The 20,870-nt window shown below is 43.1% G+C and overlaps 1 protein-coding gene across 1 annotated transcript in view; it reads right to left on the reverse strand.

Moving 5' to 3' along the window:
* LOC138261642 (clathrin coat assembly protein AP180-like) overlaps positions 1–20,599 on the reverse strand; it is a 349,054-nt gene extending 328,455 nt beyond the window's left edge. Inside the window, exon 1 of the mRNA XM_069210792.1 lies at positions 20,444–20,599. Coding sequence (XP_069066893.1) covers positions 20,444–20,553 — 110 coding nt within the window. The 5' untranslated portion in view covers positions 20,554–20,599. The remainder of the gene's footprint in view (positions 1–20,443) is intronic.
* Positions 20,600–20,870: the final 271 nt, after the last annotated feature.

Consider the following 20,870-nt stretch of genomic DNA (forward strand, 5'->3'; position numbering starts at 1 on the left):
GCCTTCAAACACATCTCCATGCATCCATGCCACATGCATCGTACCCACAGTGTACACGCCTGTTGGTCTGGAGGCCCATATAGCAGTCCGTACTGCGGTAGGACCCCATTCACCAGTCACGCCAACTCCTCCGAAGTGAAAGCTGGGGCCGTTTCCCCAGTCATACAGGGCGTGGTAGGTCCCAGATGCAGATCACAGCAGCACACGCAGTGCAGGTCTAATCCTGTTGAAGGTCAGGAAACAAGTAGGGAATCAGAAAATGGCTGTCATGTCCGCAGCGGTGTACACCGTCACCTCTGGTGTACATCCCCATTGGCCACTGTACTCCATAGGGCCCAATATTATCGAATGAGGGATTGAACGGCGGTGCACGACCGCCTACCACCACAACACCAAATGTTGGTGGAAATACCCTACTTCCACCTGTTCCTCCACACAGGACAGGATAGGCCATTTCAGGGGGGGGGGGGGGGGGAAACAGGCCTATCGAGAATTGATGCATCACAGGATAAATAGGCACATTCTTCTAAATTTACACTATCCCAATACATAAGTGCACAATGTGGACTGCTGTTGTGGTTTAGTTGTTCAAATTGCGACAGCCCACTCACTCCTGTGTCCCTTAGATACCTACCATGGCGGGTGAATAGGAGATAGAGACATACCACCGTTACAGACCACTGGTGGACTTAACTACACTGGAGGACAGGCACATTATCCTCACCTATAGACTAGACAGGGCCACAATCACAGACCTATGTGCCCAGTTGGAGCCAGACCTTATCTCATCCATCCATCACCCGACTGGGATCCCCCCCATCTTGTGTAAGTTCTCCATTTTTTGCAACTGGTTCTTTCCAAGTGTCAGTGAGCTTGGCAGCAGGAATGTCACAGCTTATGTTCTCAGTGTTGGCTGCCCTGGTAAAACAAATGTGCAACTACATAGCTTTCCCCTCAGGTGGAAGATTTGGCCACTGTGAAGGCCGGATTCCATGCAATGGGACACATCCCCAATATTATTGGGGCAATTGACGGGACACATATTACGTTTGTCCCCCTCCCCCCCCAGCCACAATGAACAGGTGTACAGGAATCGTAAGAGGTTCCACTTCATGAGTGTGCAGATGGTGCGCCTGACGGACCAGTACATCTCCCACATCAATGCTAAATATCCTGGGTCAGTGCATGATGCCTTTGTCCTGAGAAATAGCAGCATTCCAAATGTGATGGCCCACCTACAGAGGCACAGGGTGTGGCTTATAGGTGAGCCTTGGTTCCCACACAGTGTATGTAAGTGTATGCCTCTGATGTTAACTTCATAGGATAGTGTGTGGCTAAATGTTGTCCCTCACTTATCTTGCAGGTGACTCTGGCTACCCAAACATATCGTGGCTACAGACCCCTATGAGGAATGCCAGGACAAGGGCTGAGGAATGTTCTAACGAGGCACATGGGCGAACCAGAAGGGTCATTGAGAGGACCTTTGGCCTCATGGAGGCCAGGCTCGGGTGCCTCCATCTGACAGGTGGATACCTGTGCTACTCACTCGAGAAGGTCTGCCAGACAGTAGTGGCATGCTGCATGTTGCACAACCTGGCCCTCAGGCACCATGTACCTTTTCTGCAAGAGGAGGAAACTGGAAATGCTCCTGTGGCAGCAGTGGACCCTGAGGACAGTGAGGATGAGGAGGCAGAGGATGAGGATGTGGACAACAGAACATCAGTTATCCGTCATTACTTCCAATGACACACAGTTAAGAAAGCGCAACTTCACATTTCTATGACTATTGGTGTATTCTGTGTGGCATGAAGGCATTACCCACTTTTTATCTCTACGTGCTGTTGCCTCCCTCATGATGTTGGCCATGTCTGCCAGCACACCTGCTACGGAGATCAGGGTGTTGTTAATGGCCTGCAAGTCATCCCTGATCCCCTGATACTGTCCCTCCTGCAGCTGCCTGTTCTCCTGCACGTTGTCAAGGATCTGGCCCATCATGTCCTGGGAATGTTGGTAGGCTCCCAGGATCTCGGAGAGTGCCTCCTGGAGAGTCGGTTCCCTGGTCCTGTCCTCCCTCTGGCGCATAGCAGTCCTCCCAGTTTCCCTTTTGGCCTGTGCCCCTGTCCCCTGAACGCTGTGCCCACTGCCACTCACCCCAGGTCCCTGATTGTCTTGGGTATGAGGTGTGGCCTGGGGTCCCTGTACAGGTGGGCACACTGCTAATTGACGTGTCCTGGGGACAGAGGTATAGGTATGCTGGGTTGGTGCTGTGGTATTGGATCCTGATGGGGGAGGCTCTCTGGTGGTCTGTGATTGTGCTTGTGCTTGGGTGACCGGCTGTCCAGTGGTCCCTGATGGGCCAGGTAGGTCCTCCAGATCCAAAAGTCCAGAGTTACTGTCACCACTGGGGGCCTCTTCTGTTGGGGGACTGGATAGTGGTGGCACCTCCTCTCCACTGACATCGGCTGGGGTACCTGTGGGAATGTAATGATGTATTATGCTTCAAGTGTATGGCATTTGTACATCCCTGGCTTCCGCTCTATCGTTGGTGTTGCCCTGCCAGCTTTTGCTTGTGTATGGTGATGTATTGTGGGTATGTTAGTTTCCCTATGCTGTGCATGCTTTAGTGATGGGTGTCCATGCAGGGCTGGGAGGGGTGTCCATGCATTGGTTTGGCATGCAGAGCTTGGCATTGGGGTTAGTGAGATGTTTAGGTGCAGTGTGTGGGTTGGAGTGGAGTGATGGGAGGGTGTGAGATGGCATGCAGGTATTGTGAGGAAGATGGGGGTTGATAGGTAATAAATGTTGACTCACCAGTTTCCAGTCCTCCAGCAACTCCAGCGAGACCCTCAGGATGCAGTAATGCCAAGACTTGCTCCTCCCATGCTGTGAGCTGTGGGGGAGGAGGTGGGGGTCCACCGCCAGTCCTCTGTATGGCGAGCTGGTGCCTTGCTGCTATGGAACATACCTTCCCCCGTAGGTCGTTCCACCTCGTCCTGATGTCAACCTTGTACTAGGGTGCTGTCCCATGGCGTTCACCCTGTCCACGCTTCTCGGCCATAGCTCCATCTTACTTGGAATGGAAATCTGCTGTACCTGTTCTCCAAAGAGCTGTGGCTCTACCCTGACAATTTCCTCCACCATGACCCTTAACTCCTGCTCAGTGAAACAGGGGTGTCTTTGTGGTGCCATGGGTGATGTGTGTTGGTGAGGGTGTGTTGGGTAATGTGGTGGGATGTATGATCTGGAGTGTGTGAGGGGCATATGGGTGTGAATGGTGTATGGGTGTGAGTGGTGTGTGAGTCTAGTTGTCTCCGTGCTCTTCTTCTCGGTCTCCTGGTAGCAATTGGTGTTCGTAAGGGGTTGTGGGTAATGTAGGTGTGTGTTTTATAGTGGTGTGTTTGGGTGTGGTGTGTGCATGAGTGTCAGGTGTGTGTTTTTAGTATTGGTCAATGTGGTGGTGTTTTGTATGTGGGTGTCCATTCTGAGTGCCAATTATCATATTATTGTACCGCCAAAGGTTTACCGCTGTTGAATGTCCGCTGTGGTGATTCGTGGGTCATAAGGTGATGGGTATTGTTCTATTGGCGTTACGGTATGGTTGTTGGTATTGCCACTTTATCACTGACCTTTGGTATGCCGGATTTGTCTATGTGGTAGTATTCTGTTGGATTGGTGTGTGTGTGTGTGTGTGTGTGTGTGTGTGTGTGTGTCATAATATGGTGAACAGATATCTGCCACAGCGGAGGTATTTTGGCAGCCGTCAGCATGGCGGTAGGTGGGATTTACCACTAAAGGCATAATGGGGGCCAGAGGCAACCTCAAAACAAGGCTGAAAGCCCAGGAAACTAATCTGGAGTAAACACAGATGACAGAGCATTCTCTGTGTCTGCAGAATACAATACCTGTGTAACCCAAATTATTAAAAAAGCTATACAATCCTCTTTATCCCCAATAATGACCCTCCTAGAGAATATGGAGTTGGAAAAATTCTTTAGTTGAGGTTAACAACAGATCTCTCCTCACTCCGGAGTGCAGTCTCTGTCAATCAAATTCAAGAGGGGTTAGTGCGGGAGGGGTTGCGCATGATACTATTGTTAGACCTCCTAATTCTTCAGAATTTCCACAGGGGCCAGGTCCAATCTTGCACCAGCACTCAGTTAAGCCCTCACCCTTTCCAGTTTTGCATCCCCCTCCTCAAGTCACCACTTACATTGTGATATTGAAGAGGAGTTCTGCCTTTAATGAGTAACAGCCCAGAGAATTAAAATGAACTTTTAAACAAAGTAGTACATGGGTTAGGAACAAGAATAAATCGCTTTGGGCAGCTGTTTAACTTGAATCATGTAAGAAGACTCTTATGGGTGGGATCATCGCCTAAGCCTGATAATAAGGATTGCATTGTAGTTACTTTTACAAACGAAGATGTGGTGAAGCATAGTTTACTTAGTTCCAATTATTCAAATCATGGTGCAAAGTCGACTAAGGTCTGTCCCTTGGGTAATTTCTATAGACCACCTGTAGCACTTGCAGTAAATTATCAAAATTCAAATGATGTTCGTTTTTCGGTGCCCACACAAAACAGATTTGAATCACTCTCAACCTTGGATCAAATGGATTGACCTTCATCTCAATAGCTCACTTCATGTTCTAGTCCTCTTAGGCTTTTTTCTCCTCCTCCTATGAGGGAACTTGAAGGGGCAACTATACAATTTGATCTGCTCCAGGGAAGGAATGAAAATTGTTTTGTGGAATATTGCAAGTGCACAATTAAAAATTGAAAATCTGGACTGGATCGCCTTTGCAAATGAAGTTGATATTTTATGTTGTCAAGAGACTTGGTCCCGGAAGGCAACAAATCTAAATGGCTACCAATCCTTTTTGGAACTGGCAATCCCCTCTATCGTGGGTAGAGCTAAAGGGGTATATATATATATATATATATATATATATATGTGTGTGTGTGGAAAATGTCATTTACCTAGTGTACATCTGTTTGTGGCATGTTTTGCTGCAGATTCACATGGAGTGCATTAGTCCACCATCTAGTGTTGGGCTCGGAGTGTTACAAGTTGTTTTTCTTCGAAGAAGTCTTTGAGTCATGGGATTGAGTGACTCCTCCTCTTCGGTTCCATTGCGCATGGGCATCAACTCCATTGTTAAGACTGTTTTCCAGCAGAGGGTAAAGGAAGGAGTGATGGAGTATATAGGTATAAAGTAAGAGATGTCCATGCAAATGTAAATGTATCTACATATGTACAAATTTTGTAACTTAAACGACTACAGGCTTCCGAGGAGGAGGGAGGGTGCATGTGAATCTGCAGAACATGCCACGAACAGATGTACACTGTAAGTGACATTTTCCGTTCGATGGCATGTGTAGCTGCAGATACACATGCTGTGAATAGACTACAAAGCAGTTTGTCCTTCCAAAAATTAGCAATGGTCAGCCTGTAGGAGTTGAAGTTGTTTGAAATAATGTTCTTAGAACAGGTTGACCTACTGTGGCTTGTTGTCGTGATAATACGTCTACACAGTAGTGTTTAGTGAATGTATGTGGTGTTGACCATGTAGCTACTTTACATATTTCAGCCATTGGTATATTACCTAAAAAAAGCCATTGTTGCACATTTTTTCCTCGCAGAATGTGCTTTGGGAGTAACTAAAAGCTGTCTTTTTGCTTTAATATAGCATGTTTGGATGCACCTTACGATCCATCGTGCTAAACCTTGTTTTGATATAGGATTGCCTGTATGTGGTTTTTGGAAAGCTACAAATAGTTTAGTCTTTCTTAACGGTTTAGTTCTGTCTATATAATACATTAAAGCTCTTTTGAGGTCTAATGTATGTAGAGCTCTTTCTGCCACAGAATCTGGCTGTGAGAAGAAGACTGGCAGTTCCACTGTTTGATTTATATGAAATGGTGGTACAACTTTTGGTAGAAATTTTGGATTTGTTCATAGTACAACCTTATGTTTGTGTAGTTGGAAGAAAGGTTCTTCAAGAGTAAAGGCTTGGATTTCACTTACTCTTCTTAAAGAAGTAATTGCCACTAGGAAGGCAACCTTCCATGTTAGAATTTGAATTTGTCAAGAGTGCATAGGCTAAATGGTGGTCCCATAAGTCTTGTAAGCACTATATTTAGATTCCAAGAAGGAAATGGTGGTGTTCTGGGTGGAATGATGTGTCTCTAAATAAAGAGCTATGTTGTATACTTTGTAAATATGCTGCAATTTCAGTAAGATTAATTTTTATTGAAGAGAATGCTAAATTTAATTTTTGTACATGAAGTAAATAATATACAATATCTTGTATTGATGCTGTATGAGGGTCTATATTTTTGGATTGACAGTTATATACAAATATTTTCCATTTGTTTGCATAGCACTGTCTAGTAGTTGAGTGTCTTGGGATTTGGATGCCTGATTTGACCTCTGTTTTGTGTCAAAAGATCTGGTCTGGATGGGAGTTTGGAGTGTGGTACAACCGACAGATCTAATAATGTTGTGTACCCCGGTTGATATGCCCATGTTGGTGCTATGAGTATCCTGTTGAGTGTCAAGTTTGACGCAACTTGTTGACTAGAAACGGAAGGAGCGGGAGAGGGGGAAAAGTGAATGCAAATATCCCTGAACAATTGATCCATAGAGCATTGCCCTTGGATAGGGGATGTGGGTGTCTGGATGCAAAGTTTTGGCATTTTGTGTTTTTGCTTGTTGCGAACAGGTCTATGTTTGGTGTTCCCGACTTTTGAAAGTATTTTTGAAGTACTTGAGGATGAATCTCCCATTCGTGAGTTTGTTGGTGATTTCTGCCGAGATTGTCATGTTGTCATGTCTGTTTTGATAAGAAGATTCTTCTGTGTGAGAAGAGGTTGAAAAGCTTTGAGTGCTAGAAAAACAGCTAATAACTCCAAGTGGTTTATGTGTAGCTGTTTGTGTTTGACATCCCATTGCCCTTGAATGTTGTGATTGTTTAGGTGAGCTCCCCAACCAATCATTGATGCATCTGTTGTAATTATGGTCTGAGGCACAGGGCCTTGAAATGGCCGTCCTTTTATTAGATTTATGGAATTCCACCACTGAAGGGACATGTATGTTTGGAGGTATATCAACACTAGATCTTGGAGTTGACCGTGTGCCTGTCACCATTGTTGTGCATGGCACGGTTGTAAGGGCTGCATGTTTAGTCTTGCGTGTGGAACAATTGCAATACATGATGCCATCATTCTTAAAACTTTCATGACAAATCTGACAGTGTATTGTTGATTTGTTCGTATTTGTGTGATTATATTTTGGAAAGCTTGTATCCTTTGTGTATTTGGATATGCTAGAGCTTGTTGAGTATTTAGTATTGCACCCAAATACTGTTGTATTTGTGCTGGTTGAAGGTGTGATTTTGGTAGTTTATTGAGACGCCTAGTGTTTGTAAGGTTTGTATTACATAATGCGTATGATTTTGGCATTGTGTGTGATTGCTTGATTTTATTAGCCCATCGTCTAGATATGGAAAGACATGTATATGTTGTCTTCCTAGGTAGGCTGCCACTACTGCTAAGCACTTTGGGAATATCCTTGGCGCTGTTATTCCAAAGGGTAACCCTTTGAATTGGTAGTGTTTTCCCTGAATGATGAACCTGAGGTATTTTCTGTGTGCAGGATGGATGGGTATGGGAAAATACCCTTCTTTTAGGTCGAAGGCTATCTTGAAATCTTGTTTTTGTAGTAGTGGGATGACATCCTGTAAAGTTACCATGTGAAAATGTTCTGACAGGATGTAAAGATTGAGAGGCATGAGGTCTAATATTGGCCTGAGGGTGCCATCTTTATTGGGAATTAGAAAGTATAGTGAATAAACTCCTGTTCCTATCTGAGACTGTGGAACCAATTATATTGCTTGTTTGATTAGTAGAGATTGGACCTCTTCTCGTAACAGAATTGTGCGTTCTGTGGATAGTTTGTGTAACTGTGGTGGAATATTTGGAGGAGTGTTTATCAATTCTAGGCAATAGCCATTGCGGATAATTGATAGCACCCAGTTGTCTGTGGTAATATTTTGCCAATTTGTGTGGAACTGTTGTAGTCTTCCCCCCAAAGGAGAGGTGCGGAGTGGAAGGAAATGAGGGAAGTCACTGTTTTGGGTGCTGTGGCGGCTGCTTAGAGGCCTGGAATTTTCCTCTATTTTGGGGTATTGTCCTCTATATGTGCCTCTAAAACTACCACGTTGGTATTGCGGTTGGTAGGTTGGCTTTGTCTGAGAGGTTGATGCCTCTGAGGGCTGTGCTCTGAAACCACCTCGAAACTGAGGTTTACAAAATGACCCCCTATATGGTGCAAAGTAGAGTGCACCCATTGCCTTTGCTGTGTCAGAGTCTTTTCACAATTTTTCGATAGCTGTGTCTACTTCTGACCCAAAAAGATGTTTTTTGTCGAGCGGCATGTTCAACACAGACATCTGTATTTCTGGCTTGAATCCAGAAGATCAGAGCCATGCATGTCTACGTATAGTGACTGCAGTGTTGACACTCCTAGCAGCAGTATCTGTTGCATCTAGGGCAGATCTTATCTGGTTATTTGTAATGGCTTGCCCTTCCTCCACTACCTGTTGTGCCCTTTTCTGGTGTTCTTTGGGGAGATGCTGTATTATGTCCTGCATCTCGTCCCAATGGGCTCTATCATAGCGAGCTAATAGTGCTTGCGAGTTGGCTATCCTCCACTGATTTGCTGCCTGGGATGCAACTCTTTTCCCTGCAGCATCGAATTTCCTGCTTTCTTTATCAGGAGAGGGCGCATCTTCTGATGACTGACTATTTGCCCTCTTCCTGGTGGCGCTAACTACAACAGAGTCAGGATGTACCTGATAGGTGATATAATCAGGGTCAGAGGGTGCAGGTTTATATTACTTCTCTATTCTAGGTGTTATGATGCGTGCCTTTACTGGTTCGTTAAATCTGATCTGCATGTTTTACCATGCCTGGGAGCACTGGGAGGCATTGGTACCTAGAATGAGTTGAGGATAGAGTGTTGAATAAAAAATTCTCTTCTAGTGGCTCTGTATGCATGATAATACCATGATATGCTGCAGCCCTAGCTTTCACCTTGTTACAGACAGTACTATCCTCAGGTGGTTATGGTTTAGAGGGATAGCTGTGTGGATCATTACTTGGAATGGGATCAGGATCATAAAGATACCATGGATCAACATTGTCCTGTTGTGAATCATATGAATGAGTGGGTGAATGCATTGGTGTAGGGCTGGTAGGAGGAGAGGTAGGTAGGTGGGGAGAATGAGGAGGAGAGTGAGGAGAAGACTGAGGAGGTGGTGGTTTCTCCTTCTGCTTTTGTACTTTAGCTGGAGGCTGCATAGTGTCCAATTCCTCCTAAAAAGCTAGCTTCCTCTTTATTTTTAAAGGAAGTGCTGTAAGAATTCTTCCTGTTTCTTTATGGATGTGGAACCTGGATTGCCTTTCATCCATAATTACTAGAATTGGCTCTACCTCTAATTCTTCTTCAGAGGTGTTGGGGCTTTCTTTAAGTCTTTTTGAAAGTCCATGCTCCTCTGTGTATGTTGGCCTTTTGGGCTCCAAAGCATGCTTTTTCAGGATCGAAAAAGATGAGGACGACAAAGGTCTCGGCTCCGAACTTGCTTTCTTATTTTTTACTCCAAAAATTGATGTCTACTGGAGTCAGAAACTGAGCTTTTTGTCATCTCTGAGGTTTTCAGAGGCTTGGCCTTTTTCGGTGCCGAACTGGGAGGTCGGTTACCGACAGTCTTTTTTCAGGCCGAGCCATGGCCTTCCGGCAGTGGCGTACCCAAGGCCTTTTGTTTTTTGTTTTGTGAGGGTGCAGGGGCAGACGTACTCACATGTTGTCCTGCTGTGACTGGTCTGTCTTCCTCTGATTCCTGCTCCGACTCCGAATCTCGAACTGAGACTGCTGTCTGCATCAATTCTTCCTCTTCTACGTCGAGATGTTCCCCACTCTTCAACGCCATTTCGAGCCTTCTTGCTCTTCGGTCTCTAAGAGTCTTTTTCGATCAGAAGGATTGACAGGCCTCACAGTTTTCTTCCCGATGGTCTGGGGGGAAAGGCAGAGGTTGCAAACCAGATGCTGATCTGTGTATGGGTACTTCGCGTGGCACAGAGGACAGAATCGGAATGAAGTCCGATCCATGAGGCTTTCTACGCGGTCAGCCTGAGTTGGGCACGTGTGCCCCAAAGGGCGTACAAAGTTGTTTTCCTGACGGTACTGCTGTGTCGATGTAAGAAGATAAACCCGATCAATACAATACAGACGAAGAGAGAGTTTTACAAAGTTTTCTGTATCGAAATCTCGGAGCGAGAGGAAACACATCCGAACCCGACGGCGGAAAGAAAACAATCTAACAATGGAGTCGATGCCCATGCGCAATGGAACCAAAGAGGAGGAGTCACTCGACCCCGTGACTCGAAAAGACTTCTTCGAAGAAAAACAACTTCTAACACTCCGAGCCCAATATATTATTATATATATATATATATATATATATATATATATATATATATATATATATATATATATATATATATTCATATATATATATTCCTCAACCCTATCAAAAATATGGTCTTCATCTAACTTCCAGGTCATGCTTCTCTCCTTTTTAAAATGAGTACAATATTTTATTGGTTAACTTCTATTACAATAATTTTAATCATGTGGACACAGAAGCTACTGTCCTTTTTGAGGATTTTCTTGACTCCTTTACAAATACAAAACGCATTAGTCTGATTTTGGTGGGGGGGACTTCAATATTACTTTGTGTGATCACAGTGGAGATGGGTTTGTATCTTTAGAAACCAGTGGAACCTAGACACCTCCCATTTCAAACACATTCCCTATGGGGAGACCTTGAATACTATTATTCTGAAACATGATCTTGTGTGTGTAAATGATATGGCAGCTTTGAGTGGAAATTTAATCCCAACTTTTACGGGAAGTAAAAAGTGCAGCACTATTGATTTTATTTTTTGTCCCCTGAACTCATACAAGTTTATACAGATTTTAAGGTAGTTGCGCATTTATAAGTGACCATAATCCTTTAGCGTTAACTCTGAATTTATATATAATTAAACCCACCAAAAAAAAAGGTAATAAGATAACTTATCCCAAACAAAGAGGGATTAGAATCAAGTGGGATAAACTTAATGCTCAAATAATCTTACAAAATGTACCTACTGTATTACGGTATCTTAACTATAATTTAGAGGTATCCACAATCTCGAAAGATTTTAGCATTTTATGCAGCGCTAGCTCAGAAAAATTATCCACTGATAACCCCCAAAAATATAAGCAACCTTGTAGATGGTTTAATTCAGACACAGGCCTTGGAGGACCTTATAGCAACAGCAAATCGGAATGATAGCCTTTTGGGGAATTTTAAATCACCCTTTTTTTCTAGCAAGAGGTTGCACGACATGAAGCCCAAATTCCAGCAGATCAATGGGTGGCATACTATGAATATATGTTTAAGAAACAGTGTAGTCTAACATCTGATGTAACTGATAAAGCTGATCCCATGTGGCAGGTTGACCTTACCCAGGAATCCACCATAGCCTTTGAGGTAAAAGGCGTCTTAGCAGCACCAGGGAAATGTGGTGGAGGGAAGGCACTGGGTTCAGATGGCGTACCAGTTGGTGTATTAAATCAAAATCAATTCTGGGCGCCTCTTCTGACAAATGCATTCAAGGGTATATCTTCATGTCAAATAACGGAGTCCTGCGAAATGGCCATAATTTAGACAATCTTTAAAAAGGAGACTGGGAATTACCATCTTGGTATAGGCCTATATCTTTAATAGGTTCCAGCTGAAAATCCTGGGAAATGTACTCCTAGCTCGGCTGGAATCTCGGGTCACATGGTTTTAGACCTGGTATTGGTGCTGTTGATTAGTGCCTAAACTTGTATCTTCTAACAGGTAAATTCATAATGGCGAAGGAAGGGTAGCTACACTTGTCATTTATTGATTTATCCTGTGCCTTTGATATTGTGAATCGGTCAACGCTCTGGTCACTGATGGAGAAGAATGGGGTTGAATTGGAAATGCTTATTTTAATCAAATGTTTACACCAATGCTTAAGTCTATTGTGGTAGCTCAGGTGAGACAACTTCTTGCATTATTTCTTTCTGTGGGGTGAGACAGGGTTGCATTCTTGCCCCCTTTTTATTTGCATTATATATGAATGGAATTGCCAAATATTAGGCAGAAGTTGTGTAGGATATCCCCTATATAGATTCCCAACCAATCTCCATTCACCTCTTTGCAGACAATGCTGTCCTCATACACCGCACGGCTAACAGTCTTCAAATATTATTAGATTCTTTTCACTCTTTTATGGGTGATTTGGATTTAAAAGTGAATTACCTTCGTCATGGGGAATGCCACACTGGAAAAAAATGAAAGATTTTAATTATTTGGGGATTATTTTTCGTTTCAGTTTTAAATGGAACTCACTTTTGAATAAATGAGGTGCAACCCTTTCAAAAACACAGAGAGGCTATTTTTAGATTTTCACACAGTTTTGGTAGGAAGCCCATTAAATAAATGCTGACTCTATATAAAACTAAAAGCATTTCTGCCAGGTCCTATGGGGAAAGTCTATGGGGATACCCAAGTCAGTCTGCCTTTCAACAGGCAGAGAATAGTTTCATTTGTAGACTACTAAATACTTCCGGTGGGAGCTGCAACCCTCGTATGCCATGTAGAATTAGGATTGGGGTATCTAGAAGATCAGTCGACACTTGCTCCGCTTTTGCTATGGATCAATTCTTGGTTTAATTCCGGAGACGCGGCTAGTTAGGTCTTGTATTATTGATTGTCTCACTTTAGATGGTGTGGCTTACATTCCCCTGAATTACTTATCTGAGACAAAATCTCGAGGCCATAGGTCTCAAGGATTTGTTCAACCACCCTTATCAAATCACCAGTTCATGTAAGGAGGAGGTTAATTCACTCTTTCTAATATATTGTACAGATGTAAGATTAAGGAGGGCCCAGTCCATGGTTTCACTAAAAAGGTATATCGAGATTGCGACTACAAATTGTGTGGAACCGTATATCTCTTTTGAATAGCGAACCCCATATATCATAGTTATCTTAACCTTTTTAGGTGGTCTGATTCACTATAAGGTAGTTTTCCCCCAGTGTAATACCTGTAAATATGTTTTACCTCTGTGTAACTGTGACCATGTTTCCACACAAAGCACAAGCCACTTTACATTTGTGTCCTATATATAGAGTTTTTAGGCGGGAGTATTTAATTCCTATTTTATAGAAAACTAATTTAAGAATATATAAAAAAACGCTTGATCTTTTTACAGAAAATCTCTAGTACAGAAATATGTCTTGCAGTATAAACTTTATTAGGAGGGTTCGTGAATGAAGGAAAAGATATGAATCATTGTCTTTATGATTACAATGTAAAGAGGTATTTTCTCCAAGACTGGTGTAGTGCTGATAGCTGTGACTAATGATTTTGTTTATTATGGTTTTAAAATTTGTATTCATAAAAATGTATCTTGATTTTAGCAAACATATGTTTTACATATTTAATAAGGAAGGAAAATGTATGTATGCATATTTGCATGACTTTTGTGGCCAATAGCCCGAATAAAGTTAATTGACTTGACTTAAAGTAGACAAAAGAAATGGAACATCAGTTAGCTCGAAACCTAACTGCCTTACCTCTAGACTGGGAGAAGAAAGGAAGATTGTGCATCCGGATGGAAGGATCTGAAACGGATAATGTGTTTGTGGGAAAAGGTGAATGGTAACACACTTTTGATGTCAGAGGGAACAATAAGTTCCATTTGGATGGGGAGGACGCTGTTAAACCTCGAGTTAATTTTGTTTGTGGAAAACATGCTTATTTTAGATTGCCAAAAGGATGATATGGAACATGTTAGTTGGGGATTGTTTTTCCTAAAACTTACCATGTGGAGCACTTTGGCGATCCTCTTTGGACTCAAGTTTCTAGATCTAAGCGAGGTGTGAGTGCAGGAGAAGTGGAAGGAGACTTTTTTGGTGCTTTGATCCTGTCTGTTGGAGTGATTTTGAATTATTTAAAGTTTAGAAGGCTGAAAAATATAGTGGATAAACTAGCCAGTAGTACTACTGGAGTGTTACTGGTCATAGATTCTGAGCTGACTGCGATCAGATCAATGGTTTTACAAACTTTACTTGCCTTAGACATATTGCTCACAAAAGAAGACGGAGTCTGTCGGATGCTTAAGGTCTAACAATGTTGTACCTTAATTCCGCGTAAAAGTAAGGATTTGCAGAGGTATATCCAGAATATTTCAGGGTTGATAAAAGATTTGAAAGAGTTGGAAGCGACTGGTGCATGAGAAGAATGGAAATGGATATTCTGCTATAGATAGAAGGTTCAGAAATTTAGGAAGTGGAATTGTATGGCTTGTGTTGAGACCATTGCTGATTATTTCCATAGTGGTAATAATTCTGTTGGTTGGATACAACATTTTCTAAGGAATGAGGATTCAGCAAAGCAGAAAGAAAGCAGAGGTTGAGTTGGAAGAAAGTCAGAGTGAATATTACAATGACATGAAGCGTTTGGAAGAACCCAGATGAAAGCTGTTCAGAATTACTAGGGTTTAGAGTCTCATTCAAGAATGAAGTGGGTTTTTGATGATGTTACGCGTCAGAGGTAGGGTTGAAGGAGCATAAACTGGCTACTCCATTATGCTTCCTAAAAACATGTAACATGTAAGACAAATAGTTAAACATAGTGCACTGAAATAGATCAGTAAAAGTGCACAATGAAAGTTAGTGTTTTATGCAAGCCACATTTAATACTCGTTTGCAAGAATGACAATGTTATAGTATATGTTAGCCTTCATAATTTTTTTAAATCAACAAGGAAGGCATTTAAAACATATTTGAACTAAAGTATATTCATGTTCATTATAGTTGGTTGGAGTGAAGGCTGCATTCTTTTTTAACGTTCTAATCTTCAACGTGAAAGCTTGTTTTTCAAAAGCTGCAGGTGCTGACATTAACAAGGAACTCGTTGTGCACGAGAGATCAGAGGGTCTGAAAGAACCGCTACCAGACGAAAGGAGTATCCTGGCACTAATAGCTATAGCTTTTTAGATTTGAGAATGCAGGGTTGTATCAAGGTCGGGTGTCGACGGCTTTGGACGACTGAAGGGTTAATGATAATTGATTTGCAGCTTTCTTTTTCCAAATGAGGGTTTTTGTTATGATATCATCAAACCTGGGAAAAACGACGAGTTAAGTGGGGTTAGAAGGAGAGCGATTCGGATTCTCTCTGCCCCTTGCTTAGAGCGGACCTTCTGCGGTACAGACCTCATGTTTTCTAAGTGGCTTTATTCCACCGCACCTCTCCTGAACAGAATCTTATACTGAAGATGTGTTGGCTAACCTATCAGAATATTCCTTTAGTATTAGAATACTTTAGGCGCCAGATTCAATGGTTTGGCAAGAGAACTTCATTTTGTTGCTTCAATTCAATATTGTACAACATCTTAATTCTCCATTGGTGGTTTTGTAGATATATACTATGGTTTTGAGATTCACCTATGTAACTTTGGCTTTGAGTCTGCAATAAAGGCCTTTGAAACTTAAATTTGAACTCTGAGGTGTGACTATTAAGTTGCACTGTGATTGGTTTGAAAAATTTGGTAAAATTACTTCTTCACCCCTTGGGACAGAGAAGAAAAGATTAATCAGACCCCAGATGAAAAGATAGGGTTCCAGGCTCCATCAATGCTTAAGAGAAAGAGGTTTCATATTTTGAGTGCCTAACCATCGTATGTCCTGATACGTTTCATAGTAAAAATAATTTCACAATGAAAAAAATGCCTTTATGAATTAGGCATCAAGAGTTTCTATACCTACTCTACTGCAACTAATCGTAGTGTAAGTTGTTGGGTCCTTTCACGTTTTAGGTGGGAACATGACATTTGTTGAAAAGGGTGTTTGCATAAGGTTTATTATCTCCTCTTCATTTCCTTGTCCCAGTTGTTACATCATCATCAGTGTTCACATCCTAGAGACAGGCAGTCGGGGATGGACTGACAGTGCCCTACAGGGTGGTCTGACAGGCCAGTGTGTGGACAAATTTTCTGGCTGTTTGCAGGCCTGCTTATGGTTTGCTGTGCCGGTTTTATTGTTGTTTAGATTCATATTAAAACATACATCACCTGCAGCAAACTCAAATCCACGCCGTCTTCCATACTTTGCAAAAAACCTATACAGTATGTCTTTACAAGCTCAAAACTGCCTCCATTTTCAAACATGGGCACCTATTTTTGCTATCTATTTAACTAGAGGGGCCACATTTATTTTGATGCCTGGGCCTATTGTCAGTCCCAGTTGGACCCATTAGGCAGTCAACTGCCTAAGTAAAAGAAACAAAGTTTAAATTCTTCCTCGTCGAGGAGTACCTATAAAGGACAACCTCTTACCAAAATATTTCCCTTTTGTCAGTCCTTGGTAGGAGGCAGTCACCAGCTGCTTCTTGTCTATAGCCTCCTGCTTAAGTTTTGGGGCTTGTTTGTGCCTTTTTTCCTTGTTGCTTGCAGTTTGTTTCTGTTGTTCACTGTGTTGCTGCATTTGCTAGCTTCCTGGGCCACTGCTGGGCTTATGGTCCTGGTTCTGCCAGCAACGTGTTTTGCTGCACACACACCTCATTCTACTGGGTTTGACTGGGGCCGATTTGATCTGGTACAGGAGTCTCACATGGGCTGTTCCAGCTCACAACAGGATTGGGCTATGATTATTTTCCTTGATGTCAAAGTGTGACTTCCGTCAGTTTGCGTGGGTTGTCACCTCAGGTTGGGCCTTTACCAGTGTGCCACCTGTAGGGCTTGGGGCAAACATTCTCTGTGTGAGGTGATGGATGCTCCTTCGCAGATAGATATTGGCCACATGCTTTGGGGCTGGTGGGTTGGAGGTAATGGGAGGGTAATAAAAGTTGACCAAACATCAGGATGGCACAAGTATGCAAAACAAATAGGTATATAAAATAAGATTATGGGAAACTATTAGATTACGAAAAAGAAGTATGAAAAAGGGGACGAGTATGGAGTTGTCTCCCTGTAAGGGGGAGATGAAGGGGGACAATCACCTTAATCCATGAGGGGAAAAAAAGATGAATTAAAGTGAAGCTATGTATCAGACGTTAATAAAAGCAATTAAAAAATAATTACTACAAAATGTATCTTTAAGCAATAATGTTCCTTAAAATGACACATGGAGTCCAGGCTGCATTGTGGATGAAACCTGTGCTGCGCCATGCTGGTCTTTGGACTTGAGGGACGTTGCCTCATTTCAAAATGCTGGTGCCTCTTGTTTTCACCAGAGTGTGGCCCAGCTTTCCTGATGGGCTTTTTAGCTGGGCCTTTTCTAGATCCCTATTGGGCCTGCAGCTAGTGTTTAGGTTAGTTATCCTTGACAATGCTGTGGACCTTTCATGTTAGATATGGATACCTCCTGAGATGGGAGGCTGGTTGTAGGCCCTCTCTCCTGGATACTCTTTACTGGGCTTGTCACTGAAGTGTCACTGCTCTAAGTGTGGCTCTAGAACACCTTTGCTACAGGTCAGGTGACTGCTGTTCTTTATTTCTTGTTGAGAGTAGGCTTTGGCCATCACCTGTGCTCCCTGATGGCTTGTGGGGTAGTATCATGTCTCCATGTTTCGTGGCATCTTGTTTAGTTTTGATGCATCACTGCCTCTCTGCTGGGCTTGAAGGGGTTGTGTAGTAATAGTTCAAATGTTTGCCTTACTTTTCCCTTATTTCATGCTGGTCTTGGTCCCCAAGGTGTGCCTACTCTGTGGTGCTAGAGGATGCAGGAAAGGTAACCCCCATGCGCCCCCACAATTTTCGTGGAGGTCAGGCTTTTTTCCTTGAGCTTTGAGTTACCTTTGGGATGGTGAGATGTCTTATTTGTCTTCCTGGACCACGTCTCCTTGTCTCAGTGCTGAGCTTGGTGAGAGTTGGGTTGTGCTACTTAGGTCCTTATTATGAGTGTAGCGGTCTAGAGACTGCCACATCACAAGCCTGGCAGTCGAAACTGCCAGGGACCCATCAGCTATGCCAGGATCTTGGATCCCGGAGGTCTGGAGGATGGTGGTGGTCCTAATCTGCCAGGGCAGCGCTGTCCTGGGGATTATGACCCCCTGCTCCACCAGCAGTAGCACAGCCATGAAAAGGCTGGTGAGAACAGGTGCAGGGGCCCTCCTAACCAGCACTGTTGCAATGTTCAGGGTCTGCTCTGCAGACCGTGAACATTGTGAGAGTGCTGGTGCACCCTGAAGGTGACAGCATTGACGCCGGTTCGATTACGAGCCAGAGACTATGTGTAGCGTATTCCCACTAGGTTGGTGGGCGGAAACTTAGGTTTCGCCTGCCGACCTAGCAGGAAACCCATAATAGCTCTGGCAGGGAGGTTGATGCACAGGCAGCAGCCATCCCATTGGGAGTTTAGCGGACGGAGTTTTCTGCCCGCCAAACTCATAATGGGGCCCTTAGTCTACCATTTGCTGGCACCTGGCTGGAATTGGGACTGGGATTATGGTAGCACTCCTTGACTGGGTGCAGGCAAGACACCTTCACTTCCTAATGGGCTTGGGCTTTGTGTGCCGATTGCCATGTTGTTGTTTCTGTAGATTTTGTCTATTAGGCTTGTCCTTAACTACTCTATTGGTATTGCTGGGTGACCAGGTGCTTGTTGGATGTTTTCTGTTTGCTCCCTATTCGGCTCAAGGTCTATTTTGCTTAGACACACGCCATATTTATGCTCATGAAGTTTAATGCCTTTCTGTCTCCTTTTTCTTGGGTGGACATTGGTGTCTGCTGTGGCTAGGAATGTGTAATGGTGCACACTAGTGCAGGAGTTGACTTTTTATTGAGGTTTTCACTCAATTTTTGTTGGATTTCTAAGCTGCATCCCTCTTCTTTCCACTCAGGGTTGATTCCCAACTATTTGCTGCTACGACATGCTGGTTCAGCCTTCTTGCTTTGGTTCTATCCCATTTGACTCTATTTTTGAGCTTTGGGTTTTAGAGGTGCTATGTCTTGCTCCTTTAGTTTGGGCTGCTGGGAAAGGGAAGTTTTATTTGGGTGTCCTTGTGCTTACTTGGTCACCTGTCTGTGTTTTTCGTGATCCCTATTTGACTCTGGGATTTTAGCTACTAGCCTGTTTTCTTCAGAAAATCTTCTTGCCCTTCACCTTAGTTTTGTGTTGGCTGCTGTAGATGGGGAGGTTGTGATGTTTCCACAGTTGTCTGACTCTTCCAAAGGGATTGCTTCTCTCAGTAAGTTGACCTTACCTTCTTTTGCTTATGTCATGTGGGCTGGTGACATTTTATGTTGGAACTGGACATTCACCAAGGTGTGTGAGGCCCATTTGTCCTTTTGAGGGGATTTGCTCATGCTTCAAGGTAGACTGGCTGGCCTTGGGTTGTCCTGGGTCAGGTTGTGTGTCCAACATTGGTAACTGGTTATGGACTGCCCTAAGAGGGCTTTCCCTAGACATTCCACCCTTTCTGGTTCGACACATTAGCATCCCAATTTGCTATTTTGTTGTGGGTTCTGGTGGAGGGCTACCCTGTGCTCCTTGCTGGCCTGGTGCTTGGTCTACCTTAGCTGTACAGTGCCTACTGTTGCCAATGACATAGCCAAATTGCCATGGGCACCAATGAAGAAAATGAAATGCCTTCCGTCTCATTGTTTAGTAGTGAAAGCCAACCTTAATTTTAGTCTAGTGGGCCCATAACACTCCTGGTCCCCTGTGCCACTGCACCTGCTGCACTGTTGATAGCTACATTCTGCCTAACTAATACCTAAACGTCATCACATTCTGTAGGGCTGCTTTGGTAGTGGTCTCATGAGTATTTTATGTAATTAGTCCTTTAGAGGCACCCATAAATGATTTTGTTGGCCCCGTAGGCAGAAGAGTATCACTCGCCAGTGTAGACTCACCTCATGATGATGTATGAATGGGGAAGAGGAACAGTATATAGGCTGCAAATTCACATGATTATCTCCCCGAGAGAAAGAACATGCTTTTTACACATTTTGGAAATTATCGTCCTAGTTTGATTGCACATCTGAGTTTTAAGTGAAACATACCTTTGTGGTACCAATCGCTACAAAATCTTGAAACAGGAAAGCTGAACATACATCATATGACTTATTACGTTCTGAAAACAAACAGGAAACACCAGAGGATTTTAGCTTGGGAAGCAACAAACAGTGAAAAGAAGTGCTGGCACTCAACTAAGACAATCCAAAGCAAACACAACTAAACTAAAGGGATAGTTTAAACGTGAAGCAGACATTAAATACTATCCAGCCATAGTTTTAATGTCAAATTACATTATGGATCAAAGGACTCCATAGAACACACAGTGCCTCAGTCTCACCCTAAAAAGTTGGTTCTGCTGAAGTCCTGAGGCTCTGCTGCTGCATTCATTTCTGTTTGTCCCGACTCCTCCTCTCTGTGTGAGGAATTAAATGTACAGTGCTGTACCATTAGTGCTTTGAAGAAAGTCAACAATATGTAGCATTTTAAACCCCAAACTAAACTAGCATCAAGCACAAACATGTAAAAATGAAAGCAAAAAAGCCAAAGCACTAAAAATAAATATAGCCAAAATTAAAATCACACTGGAAGGGAAGGAAGGTGCTGAAAGTACTACAAACCACCACCAGTCAATAACTGATACATGATCTTGTTTACGTTCTACCAATCCCACATTCTCAATGCATGCTGATGCTCGATTAGCAAGACAAACATTTTTTCTTTTTTGGAAAACACATTTTTGGATGCTTTTCCTTTGAAACTATAAA

This window comes from Pleurodeles waltl, chromosome 10 (assembly GCF_031143425.1).
Source record: "Pleurodeles waltl isolate 20211129_DDA chromosome 10, aPleWal1.hap1.20221129, whole genome shotgun sequence".
NCBI lineage: Eukaryota > Metazoa > Chordata > Amphibia > Caudata > Salamandridae > Pleurodeles > Pleurodeles waltl.